Here is a 13,618-nt window from a genome sequence, read left to right as displayed (position 1 = left end):
ATGACTAGGAGACTAGATGTTTTGTGTCAAAGAAAGAGCTTACAGGATCCAAAAGTGTTTCCGGTGAGCCCACTGAGTCTAATCACTCACAATGCTGTGACATCAGTCTTCAAAGGACGTGAAAAACAAGATTCCTTTCACACGTCCATCAACTTTGTGTAGGACTTTACGTGCCCAAATGATTAACGAGAAGCTGACCACATCACAGCCAAAGAAGTCGACTTGCTCCAATGGATGACAGTGAAAAATGGCTCCTGATGCCCTCTTTCCTAATTATGTGCTGCTTTGATTACCTAATGTTTTCCCACAACTTTAAATACTACTGGGTACATTTGTAGCAGCCGAATTAGTGCATTAAATGTACCATAAAACTAGTATAGGTCAACCTGAACGTACAGATTAAGATATTTTAAAACACTAATGTTCTCATTGGGGTTGATTCGTCTCTGCTCAGTTTACATTAAACTGTGTGAGTGCAATTAAATTCAGCCCTACAACTGCTATTACTGCAACAAATGCATTGCAGTTACACTCATTGCAATATTGCAAGTCCCTACTGAGACTGATATGGATGCCACTGAAGCTAAGGATACAAGAGGCCAGTTTATGAAGTATGACCGCTACATGTTGTGACATTGGATACATCAAACCTAAATCACTCCTTTATAAAGCTCATTACATCAAGTATTGATTCAACTCCTCTTGATTTCTTTTACAGCATACACAAACAGTCCCATCAATAACAGTGATGTGACTCATGGATTAAATGATCATCCCCTTCTTCTAGTCAACAAAAGCTGATCATGTTAAAAGGGTAAGTCACAAAGAAGGTCGTTATACAATCTATTACAGTCCAACTGAGGTGAGATGTTTTCAGGCCGATATCAGCGTGTGACAGTTCAAAATATCTGATAAATTAACAAGTACAATTTTTTCTGCATTGAAAAATGTAATAGTTGGAACAGCTTAAATTATTTGCTTCAATTGGTAAATGCGATTGAATTACATTTAATTAAGTTGGTATGTAACATTTATGCCACTGGTTTTATTAGGAATATTTAAATTAGCTGATTCGTCTCAAACAAGCACTGCTGCAACCTAATTTTGAATGAAGTCAACTTGAATTTTCCAACATAATTATTTGCTTTACCCAAATGTAAAATGTTGAACACAATTTTTACATTATACTTACTGTTCTTGTTTTATGCTGTAATACTACATAATGAAAAGGGAAGTTGCAATACAGCAGAAAGAACTGAAGAAACGTGAACGCCATGACAGAGGACACATGGTGCTACAGTCAACCTAATATTCTCACTTTTGCTAAAATTAGGATGAAAGTTTAAAAGGATTAAATATAATTTCAAGTTTATTGAATCCACAAAAGTGAACTGCCATCCCCAAAACAAAAAAATTAAATGAGATCTATTTAAAAAAAAAAACCTGCTTTATTTCAACTACAGCTCAAATACACTTTTTTATAGTGTAATAATTACAGTGTGTTTTTTCAGGGTTGGGATCAATGATCAAATATTAGCAATCAAGGAGACTGATAACTGGTAATTGGAACAGATATACACAACGAAAACCTTGGTGTGAACATTACAATAGCACAAGCTTCAACACAAAACGTCCCTGAAATGCTTTTGCTGTTTTAATGTTTTACATATGTTTAACTACAGTAGAACTTTCTAACATTTAACTTTTGGGGCTGATGGGCTACTGCTCATGATGCACAGTGTGTCAGACAGTGCTGTGGTCGGCACGTTGCTCAAGGCCACAGAGTGGTGACTGCAGATATCGAGAGGCTACTGCATCAGAGCCAAAGGGACGCACTTTGAAATGAAGTCATTTTGCACAAAATAGAACAGCTAAATTCCTAAATCTTTAAATCTGTCCTACCAGCGGTTGACATTGTTGAGAGCCAGCTTAGAAAACCAGCATATAAACATGACAGCCTTGGAGTTACATGTCTTCGTTTGGTAGATGCACATCACCTCCCCCCACCTCCAGCCTGTGCCCCTGGGCAAACACCAACTGAACTAATCTGTCACGAGAACAAACTGAGACCAACTCTTCATCAAACTACCGACAGCAAACACACCGACTTCAACAAGGGGACGCCAATGTGATGTAATTACTCAATTTCAGACTGTAATCCTTTACGCTAAACTACTTTTAGCCCAACAAAGTAATCCCATTACTGCAACACATTACTGAATATTACCACTCAACGCTGCTTGTCGGTGCTCTCTGGTGGACAAACTACACAATGGAGACGCATTCCTAAATGACCCTCAACAGATCTTTGGCATGTCTGTGCTGCTGTTTCTAGTGACTTACTGTGTGAGATGCAGAGATGATCAATGCACCTCCCAGTTTACTGGTGCATTCAAGCATTACAATCTATTCTACAAACTAAACATAAAGACATTATTAACCATCTCAGACCCATTCCAAATCTCTAGAATAAGAGAAAAAAACATGTTAAGTTGTTTTGCTTCAGCAGAAGTGAGGTGTTGTTCCTGAGAAGTTTGTGTGACTCAGCTGGAGTCACAAATAAAAGCCTGACTTGAGGATGATTCTGCTGCTGCTGTGCTTGATGTTCCCACAGTGACTGGTCTCAGGAACAGTGCAGCACTGCAGCCTGCCCCATGTGTGGTGGTCGAGGCGCACTCACCATTGGCTCCAGAGCCTGTAGGGGCGTTGCTTCTCAGTTGGTGAGTGCTTAGGGTGCACGGGGTGTTCTAGGGATGGCTAAGGGAAAGCGTACTTGGCACGGATCCCTCTTTTCCGTATAGACTGCAGTTTACATTAGGCAGCAATTTTTTTTTTCTCCTCTCTCTCCACGTCTTTTTTTGCGGGGGGGGAGGATGAATGTGTCATAAATAGTTGGTCTTTATAGAGGGGTAGTGGTTGTTTAGCAATGCGATGAGGCCAATGCACTTTGCAAGAGTTGCGCTGCAGAGAGCCTCCGCGGATCCCACGACCTGTTGCTGACAAGCCGGGGGAGAAGGAGAGGGAGAGGGGGAGAGACGGAGGGTTACTGCCTTGGAGACGACAGCCTGGGGTTTTTCTTCGCCGAGGAAATCATGCAGTTTGCAATCTGGCTGGTTGGACTAATGTGTCATCTGTCAGTACTCGTCCGGGAGAGCCTGCAACACCGACTGCATCCGAAGCAAGGTTTGTGTTTTGATTTACGCGCACGATCACAGCTGAAGGTGCTGGAGATGTGCAGGGCTGTCAGCTGCATTTATTCAACCAAACACTCTGCCTCACTACTTTCTCTGACTTTTTGTTTGCAGAAAGCTTCATCAAGCAGCTGTCATCGTATGAAATCATCACCCCGCTCCGTGTGAATGACTTCGGCGAGTCGTTCCCCCACAAATTGCACTACAGGAGGAGACGGAGGAGTTTAAATGACGACCTGTCGGGTTTGCGGGTTCACTACAGGATTGATGCGTTCGGGGAGCGCTTTCATCTCAATCTAACCGCGGACTCCGGCTTCATCGCCCCCTCGTACTCAGTGACACACTTAGGAGCGGAGCAGAGCAACGACACGGACTCCCACTTCCACGACCCGAGCGATATGCGCCACTGCTTTTTCCGCGGACACGTCAACACCAAGAGCAAGCACCCTGCTGTGTTCAGCCTGTGCACCGGCCTGGTGAGTGTTTCAGCAAGCTGACTCCCTTGCATGCATGTCGTCCCCCCCACATCAGGTGTAGCTTTACTATGAGGATCTGAGGATCTGTGAAGTGATGCTGCTGTTGCAGAGCTTGAGGATTTTGGTTGATGTCACAGGAAGCATCCACTCTGCTGAAGTGCTCTTGAGCAGGCTTCAACAGCTCCAATGAAGAGGGAAAGATTCCCTCCTGAAATAAATACCAGTAGATGAAGCACAGGTTGAGGTGGATTTATCCTGTATTGTCTGGTGCTTTTACTTTCTTCTTCAGGAAGCCTGTAAATCTTTTTTTTTTTTAAGTAGCACAAATGCCTGAAGGAGTAACTTGATCAATAAGTATGTCATCCAAAACTTTTAAATACTTTTTTAATCATTCAAATATTCACAGTATTAATCAAAAATGCCCATGCTTGAAGCTTTCAAGTTGTCAAAGGTTGACTGTGTCTTCAGTGATTTACATCACTGTAAAGTGAAGCTACCTGAAGATATCGCTGCAGGGTTCTTGGAACTTGTTTCCCTTTTTATCACATTTCATAGACCGTTTGATCCAAAGGGGAAATAATCATCAGCTTTTATGAATGTCTTCTCACAACCTGAAAGAGCAGATATGGTCACTGAGTATTCTTTTTTTTTCTTTAATTGCCCTTTGTCGTATCGTTCAGATTTTATGGGCCTCTAATGGAGTTATTGGGTAATAATGAGTTTATGGACCCAATATATCACGCGGGCATCCGGATGCCCAAGTCATTTAGTTTGCTGACTCCCGTGTGAGAGAATCTGATAACTGCTGAAGGGGGATGACTTCATGGGTCACATAAGGTTACTGGTCCAGGGGCAGGGGGTTGACCTCAGTCGCGCCAGCCGGATTCTGGCTTGGACTCTGCATGGTTTAGGGGTTGGAGGGGGTTGTTTGGCTGGTCACAGCAACGCAGACAGAGTGACCATAGCCTTGGAGAGACTCCCTCCCCATCCCAGCCCCTATCAGTGACATAATCCTTATTTTAGATAGGCGCAGTGTGTACAGTACCAGGATAGCATGTCACAGAATAGGTATCAGCTGCACTTTGAGGCTTTTTGAACTTGTACATTGACAATGCATGCAGTGATTGTACTCCTGCTGAGACATCAGATCAAAAAATCATTGCGTTTTATCTCTTAGTAGGAATAAACTCACAGTGTCGGGAAAAAAAAGAAGAAGGGTTTTCCCCTTTATTTGGTACGCTTCAATTATCAGGGTAATAAACCTTTAATTGCCCTTCTGCCCAACTTTGATGTATTACTCACTTATCCAAACATGTTTGCATCCTTTTTTCAACAATCTTTGTTGCTTATCCGCATCATCACTCATTGAGAATGACAGGACAATGGATACAGCACCAGAGGCTATTGGGTCATAAATGCGTCCGTATCTGATCACTGGGGCTTTAATGGCCGGCCACATTTTGTTGGGATGAGGTCATTAAGGAATAATTAAGCCCTAAAACAAAGGGGTCATTCTAGAAAAAGCAGGTTCCCCTTTCGTCCAGAGTTGCTCAAAGCTATCCCCAGGGGGCAACTAAAGGGAGGGGGCAGAGTTTAGGAGCTTTTGGCCTTTTCAAAGTGAGCTGTGACGGGCAGAAAAGAAGGGGAGAAATGCTCTGAAGAGGAGACAACTGCCAATGGAGGTTGAGGGGAACTTAAGGATTGCTCACACCGTGGGAAATGTTAGTTCCTGGAGGAGCCGGCTCTCTCTGCTCTCTCACACAATAGAAGTGTGTGGTGAGTCAGGCTGTCCGGGGGAATGAGCCTATCTTCATTCCTGCACCAAGCGATGAACCTCTGTGTAAAGATCAGCCTCATGACGCCTTTATGTCCTATTTAACTTTAGAGATTGAATGCAACTGTACGTCCCTTTTGGGACTCGGCGCCCACTGGGCTTCATCGTGTCTTTGTGGGATTTAATAAAACGGATGTGAGCCAACAGTCACTCCACCCATGTCATGAATGTGACCTCACTTCAGATAAGCTTCTCTTATTTGTAAGGGTCCAGTTCAGCACCCGCTGCTGAACAGCAACTATTGTGTCGGTCCAAGCTTTTGCCAGAGTTGCTGCTGAGGTAATGCTGGAAAACCCTGAAATTCTGCTCCCCCATCTGACTGAACAGAGCATTTATCTGTTCAGCCTTCTGTTAACACCTCATGAAACTGTAGGAAGGATCCACTATTACTAATTCAAGTTAGCTCACCATAGAGAGTGATTTACAAGATACAGGTAAACATCTACCAGTTGTTACGCTGCATAAATCATTCATTGCTTTTTGGTTGCAGCAGCCGTAGTAGAAACCAAGCAAATCCAAAGTTTTCTATGGATTCCTTTTTAGCAAGAACTTTGCAAAACAAAAAGGAAATTTTAACACAGACAATTCTATGACCACTGAGAAATCTCCATCTTCTGAAGATTTTGTTAAATGACTGAAAAGAGAAACAATGTCGCAAAAAATGTTGTCTCCTGTTTTTCTCCATAAAATATGGTTTATAATAGTTGTTGCCAAGGCAGTGATTATTTACTGAGGCATGCGAGGAACTGTTCTTTACATTGGGTAATTTTCTGTGTGATTTATGATCTATGGTTGTCAGAGAATCACAGTCAGAATATTTATATGTTGTTTATTTTGGTGCTATCCCCCTCCCCTCCCCCCCCAAGACAAATGTGAGCATAAGTATATGTCAGCTAAACTTGAAGTATATTCTACAAAGTCCCTGAGAGAAAACAAGTGAGTGAATGATTGGATTAATCTTTGTTTTGACTGCAGCTTCTCCAGAAAGCATTTGTCACAGTTTGCTTTGTGGCTGAACCGACAGTCCAGTGTGTGCGATGTAAAACATTGTTGCAAAATCTCATGCTGAATTTGTCTTTGAAGAAAATATGCTTCATCCCTCGCTCGAATTGGAGTCTATCCTTACTACAATAGACGAGAAATAGTTAAATTCATCGACAGAAAATGTTATTATTGCAGAACAGCACTAGAGGCGAGAAAAGTGCACAGCTTTAAAGCTCCAAGGTCTGTTTTCAGTGGTGAGATTGTTTGTATGCTGGTTATTGTTTTCACAAGCTTGTGATTACACTGCGGCACTGAACACATGTAGCACTTACAGCCCGTGGCACCTTCGAGGAAGTTTGGTGTCTGTGTGGAAGGGAACTAATCCTTCGCTCTTAGAAAGCTGGAGAGGAAAGTGCACATGCAGTTTTGTACTTGCTTTCCATATCCGATTTGTGTGTTTTCCATTGTCAACTGTCCATCACTTGTGGAGACGGTTATGGAATAATGCTGCCTTAAAGATAACATTCCAGTGTCCAATATCCTGTTTAAGTGTGCGCATGAAATTACCATGCAAACACCATTGTGCCTCATGGCTGAGTGAGCTAAGAGGCTTTGTGAGGGACTGAGCTGCCAAATCAATATTAGCATTCCTCTGTCAGCAGCTCTGTCCCTGTATGATGATGTCATTCTTCCCAGTGTCAGAGTGTGAGGGGAAAATGCATTTTCACAGTTGTAACAAGCACTGACTCAACAAACTGTGTTAAGGTGTGAGATGGTTTACTCAATCACAGTGACTTACTTGCACATTCACAAATGTGTAAAAGGTGTCAAATACATCTCAGTGGTCTTTGAGTTCTGATGATGAAAGTTTCAACATTTTCTAAAAGTTCGTTGTTACAGATGTTCCCTGACCTTTCTGAGTCAGCATGTTCTTTCCATGTGCACCTGTCAAAAACAGAGCTTGTCCAAAAGCATGGAAATAATGTGCACAATGGTGCCCAAGGCTAGAACAGAATGAATGCAAAGAGACTACGACCCCTGTAAATGAAACTATGCCCTAATCTGTAAACTACAGTATGCACATGCAAGTGCATGCTTCATACCAAAGCCATCAATGACACCTCTTTATTTTTTTCCTATAGATTGGAACTTTTACGACACAACACGGTGAATACTTCTTGGAGCCTCTTTTAAATGCTGTGGGGGACGAATATGATGAAGAACACAACAAACCTCATCTTGTCTATCGACATGAGAGGAAAAGGAACATCTCGAACACTGACAACAACGTGGAGCCCTGTGCTGCCTCAGGTAACAGACTACCTAACTAAACAACCTGTAACCACTGTCTGTCTGACTTTCACCCACAAACATTTACCTCCTCATCATCTGCATTCACTCTCTGCACCGTGGCCATAAATACTGCCCTAAAATGTAAATTATACTCAGTCACAGTCTTTGGCTTGCAGGATACCCAAAAAATTTCAGCCTTGATTAAGGGGTGTTACTGAGAACTACTCAACTTAATTAAGCAAGACGCGCTCCAGCACAGCCTGGGGTTTACACTCCTTGTCTGCTGCAGCACTCAGACCCAGGTCTGTGGTAGGAAGTCTAGGAATAATTGCTTCTTAGTTTGCAATGAAAAGAACTGGAGAGGTTTTTCTGCTTGGGAGGCTGCTTGAAAGTTCCCCCAATTTCATTTGAATTTTTATGGTTGAAGCCTTTGGCTGATGGAGAGGCCCTCGAGAGGAAGCAGGGTGAGCAAGTGGAGTTCACCTCGATGGAAGACCCTAAATTCGTCCTCACAGAGAGCTCTGAGGGCGGCCTTTGTTGTACGACGCAATAAATCTTTTATGTGCAGGACGTCTGATTGGCTTGTTGTTTGAACCAAGCCATTGTTGCCTGGTGGTGGCCATTGTGTGTAGCAGTGGTTTAAAAAACTGGGACTGACCTGATGGGCCAGACCAATACCGCTTTAATATGCTTTGCCCTTTCACTCTCTCAGTCTGTGGGTGGCAAACAGAGACTGAGATATCTGGAGGGTCTCTCAGCCCCCACTCTCAGACACTTTAAATATATACTCTCCCTGCAGAATCGGCTGGGTGAATGCTTTGTGAATGACCCCTGACTTCTGACGTCTCAGGAACAACCATTGTCATAATTTAGTCATCATTTATGTGTTAACCAGTTATTGTTTAAACTCCTCTTAACCTTAAATGAGACACAACCTGAATTGTCATGTCATAGCTTAGCTATAACATGAAATCCTTGCAGACATTATATTCAGGAGACAGCAGGGAGGGAGATTTGTGAATGGGTGAGACACCTGTGTGGCGTCATCAAAGGGCAGCAGGTAAACAATGAGCAGGAGGATTAAAAGAACCAGTGAGCCTGGCTTAAGACTTAGGTGTCCCAGGCTGCGGCTCCTCAGCTTTATCAGATAGGCCCCCCTCCAGATGCAGCGATAAATGTGTTCTTTGAAGGCCTCGCTGAGCCAAGACTAACAAGCCTGTCCTGTCTTTTTATGGGAAGGAGTGCAGTGCACGCTGCTACTAGCAGGTTAGATATAAACACTGTCTTGGCACGTGCCGTTCTGCTTGCAAAACACTTGTAGTTGCTGCTCCCGTTAATAGATTTAGGCATTTTCCTTTTGACTTTGGGCTTGCCCCTTTCTTTTCTTAACCCCATGCCACCTATATCTGTACAGGATGTCTTCTTTATGTTCCCCGTCAAACTAAATCAGTGTCAGAATATGGCAAAAAAAAAAAAAAAAGTCAAGAAACACTTCTGTGTTGTTGGCAGAGCAATTAAGGTAGAGCTTCCCTTAAAAATGAAAATATTACTGTTTAGTCTGTTATAGGAAGGTACACGTCAGATTTAAAATATTTTAAGAGCTTCAGCTTGAGCTTTAGTAGCTTGCAAGGAAAAAACAGTCCTTTAGAACTGAAAAACGTGAGAAATTACTCCAACCAAACCAAATGCACTTTATTTTACAATAACATTTAGTTAGTTGGAAGTTAGTTAGCGACACATACTGTAGGTGTTGCCAACATTTTGTCCACTTCGGAAATATCATTATATCATAACATCATTATATTTCAAAAAAATGACACAACACCACATACTGCAGCCTGAAAAGTCTTTCAGGGGGTTACATTTAGGGGTTTTAGGATCCAGTGGTCATGCTTCTCATTGAACTTGAATGCAGTAACATCCTGAGTTGCCAAACCAAATTGCCTTTTTCTTGGCTCTGCTTGTGTTGCTTGTTATGAAAAATTGAGTTAAGTTCTATCTTTTAAGCGGCAGCAGAGGAGTCAGTCAGTCAAATTGCTTTATGATGATCTAGCCGGCAAAGACCCCCAAACGTCAGCCTCCACCACTGTCAAGCGTTAACGCAACACATACTGTACATGAATCCCTCTTCATAGAGAGAGGTGCTTTTAAAACATAGCTTTGTTTCACTTTGGTGCATTTCAGTTTTTAGTGTAACCTCCACAGATCCTGATTCACGGCACATTTGTGATTTATGTCATCACATAAATGATGGACCTAAGAACCTGTGATGTTAGCAGGGGGGCAGATTCCAGTATCGTCTCTGTTTGAGGAGCTATAAAAGCACTCTTTGTCAGGGTCAGCCATCCTATGACTCTCTTTTTCTCTTTCTGTCTCCTTCTTTCTCCACTTTATGTCTCTGTGAAGAGGGCTCTTGTCTTAAATCAAAATTAGGAACTGGAGTGCTGAGGGGTTTGGCAGATTTGAGACTTTGAAGAGGTTTCGAGCCCTTGTACGTCCAAACACATGGAAATGCTGAATGTGAGAGGCTCTTCCATGTGTAAAGAAATTGTTTTGCAAGACACATTTACTCCCTGTGATTATTGTTCTTCATCTACTTTTCTTTTTTTCTCTTCGCCCTGAAATAAAACCGATTTTAGAAAATGATGAAACAAGCTGCGTTTTATCAAGGACACCTCCAGGAAACAAAATGTGTATCAGCAGAAAGATACCACTACTAAGATAAGTGTTTCCTTCAGATGTGATGTCTCAGAGTGCTGCCTTAGTGCTTTACAGACTGTGCCAGAACAACAACAGGGACTTCTGTATCTCAAATTAGTAAGAGTTTCCAAAGTTTGTACAGTCTCTGCAGAAAACGTGTTGAAAGGGGAGGAAGGCTATGTTTCCGCAAAGATGAATTTAACAAAGATGAAGTTTTGTTTTCAACTCGGCGCTTGTCATCTCTGACACGTACAAAGGCTTGACTTTTTCATACATGTGCTGTCACTGCCTGTGAGATGTCAGAAGCAGAAGTGGACTGATAAGGGCTTTTAAAGTGTTACCTTGATGGAAAATGATATTTTGTTATTTCAGCAGTCGGGACACAGCCATATACCTGTCTTCAGCTGCTTTTCTACGCTGTGTGTGTTCATGCCCTGTTGATAAAGCACTACGGTGTCACTGTACGTGCCGTTGAACCGATGGGAGTTTAAAGTACATTTCAATGTAAAGTTTCATGTTAGCAGTGAAAATAAATCAGAGCAAATCAAAAACATCTGAACAGCTTTATGACATAGAGTGTCACTGGGTGACACTGTGAGTGGCTGTATCAGTTCTTTCTCTCTGTCAGCCAACCTGGGTGGCTGCCCTGCTGTTTAGAATACCTCAGCAGTAGATAGCTGTTGAGTGGGTGATTAATGTTTTTAAGTCTCAGAGTGCCGGGTTCTGGAGTTTAAAAGCATCTGGGGAAGAAGCATGTCGGGCTCAAATCACAACACCAGCCCCGACCTTTAATGACACATTCTGCAGGATACCAGCCTCTGAGCGTGCATGTGAATCCCTGCATCGTCCTTCGATAGAGATAACCGCAAAGATGAGGGTAGGGTAGGTAGATAGGGGCAGATTCTTCTTCGCTCTTTGCTTTCTTAAAATCCAAGTGAAGACAAGTTAGAGTCGCAGGGAAGTGGAACTGTGCAGTATCTCTTTCTTACAGTCACCAGCTGCCAGTCTACAGTTCGTGGTATTTTTGTCTGAATTAGCTTAATATTAATTAAACATACAGACAGATGGACAGCAACCTGAAACCCAAACATCGCAAAACCCTGCTCCAGTGTCGGCTCTCAAACGTTCCACCTGATTTCTTGATGCCTAACTTGAGGGGGCAACTGAGACTGGCTTTGATGCAGCAATACTTGGCACACATGGCATCTGTGCCCCCTGACCCTCAACACAATCATTGTACAGGATTCCCCCCTTGGTGCCCACTGTGTATACATGGTAGTTCAAATGCAAGCATCGGGTTTTTTGGTCAATGGGTTCATTTACACGGAAAAATGCCCTCCCCCGCCTGCGGTTTGAACTAGCCGACTTGAATCGGTGCCCGCTCTCCCTTTGCGCTTTCATGTATGTGAATAGAAGCACTTGTTGATTGTGACCTCACTTCCCTCTTTGTTTGGAGTCACTCACTGAACGGTTGGATGTGACCTTGAATTTTCCCCTCCTGGAGGTGCGTGGCTTCTGGGCTCGCTGGCTTGTTTGCTGGGACTGACTTGGAGCTGCATGAAGCTCTTTGTTTTCCTCTTAACTCCTACTCTTGACAGGGGTCAGGAAAGAGTGGTCAGCCAGGGCGTGATGGGTGAGCGCTGATCACTCAGACAACCTGCCTCACCTTTAGGTCTGGCTTTTGATGCTGTGGAACTTCTGAATGTCACATGGCTCCAGAAGGCTTAGGCTCACTCTGTGTCCTCATGCCCCCCTGGACCTGCTGAACCTCCCCCCATTGCAGGAAGTGTCTATTGTTGCTAGGCAAAAAAAAAAAAAAAAAGGTTTGTTTTGGAGCTTTTGTGTGCATGCAGAGATGTGGTTTGCTTGTGAATGTGTGTTTGCGAAAGTGCATGTCATCTCCCCCAGCCTGTCTGTGGACGAAGTGTCCCACTGAGTGCTTGGAATTGCTGAGCGAGCATTGCAAAGGAATGGAGAAAGAAATTTCTTTCTTCATGTGTTTGAGCAGTCCTGGTCAGCGCTGCATGTGCCTGTCGGTCTTGCTGCAGAGCTTGGCGGTGGCCCATGGCTTTTCCCAAACTCCCACTGCCTGCCTTTCTTCTTTTACACCTGCTCCTATAAAGTAGCTTTCTCACCCACTGCGGTGCTTCTGGCCGTCGTTCAAATCAGAATCAGAATCGGAATTTCGTTTGTGTTTTGAACGCGCTTTCGAATGGGTGCAGTATTCTCTTCATATCACCAAGATGATAATACTCATCTTAATTATCAAATGAGTTTAAAAATGTGTTTTCTCACCAACATATGTATTTGTTTTGTGCAATGTGAGATGCAAATCGCTCTGTCTCATCACTGCCTCAAATTTCATAACACCACATGACAAATAGTGCAAGCTGCTAATAATATGATCCACCTTACTCATTGTCATCTGATTTAAAGATAACAGATCCCTTGGACAGGGCCGAGCAGGGCCAGGCAGCTACGTGCAGTCTATAACTTTAATAGCTGCCATGTGTCTGCCTGCCCTGAAGCCTTCAGCCCTATTGAACCCAATGTGTTGTGTTGTCTCGGGAGTTCCCGTGACAGATTCCAGCTGGGGCTATTTTCTGCCACTGTCTACTGTCTGGGCATTCTTAACAGATGGGGGCTGTTTGGAATGGTTAGAACAACTTGAGTGACAGTGATGGACTGCATGATGGCATGGGTGACAGTCGGGGGTGAGAGGGGGTGACAGGTGAGCGACAGGTTCCCACTGAGGTAGACTGGGGAAAGGCAGTTGTGAGAGTTGGCCAGTGAAACACCAGTGTCATCGCCTGCGGCTCTGACTGTTTATCATCTGAGAAGCCAGACATCACTGAAAACGGCAGACCTGCTTTGTTTATGTCAAGGCCAAAGATGATTCAGGATCTTGAAAAGCTATTTGGTATGTTTGAAAAAATAGGAGCTGTAATGACTGCATATGGACTGTGTTGCAGAGGCATTGCTTCGACTAACTCGCTGACCTCCTTTTATTCCGACGGTTGCCTGAACTCTTCTGTAGTCACAACTGGTTCCCGTTTTTTGTTTGCACATTCACGTGTGTAGATATGGTTAAATCCATAAAATATTAGTATTTAAACTTTTTGTCCAAAACATTTTGGGCA

The 13,618-nt window shown here is 43.2% G+C and overlaps 1 protein-coding gene across 1 annotated transcript in view; it reads left to right on the top strand.

Annotated features, from left to right (window-relative positions):
• The first annotated feature begins 3,092 nt into the window (after positions 1-3,092).
• The window catches only part of LOC103353233 (A disintegrin and metalloproteinase with thrombospondin motifs 20), an 82,987-nt gene continuing 72,461 nt past the window's right edge, over positions 3,093-13,618 (top strand). The window contains exons 1-3 of the mRNA XM_008276104.1: positions 3,093-3,183; positions 3,306-3,667; positions 7,628-7,796. Coding sequence (XP_008274326.1) covers positions 3,093-3,183; positions 3,306-3,667; positions 7,628-7,796 — 622 coding nt within the window. The remainder of the gene's footprint in view (positions 3,184-3,305; positions 3,668-7,627; positions 7,797-13,618) is intronic.

Source organism: Stegastes partitus, unplaced genomic scaffold, assembly GCF_000690725.1.
Source record: "Stegastes partitus isolate 25-593 unplaced genomic scaffold, Stegastes_partitus-1.0.2 Scaffold65, whole genome shotgun sequence".
Lineage (NCBI taxonomy): Eukaryota > Metazoa > Chordata > Actinopteri > Pomacentridae > Stegastes > Stegastes partitus.
This window is presented reverse-complemented; position numbering and strand designations above follow the sequence as displayed.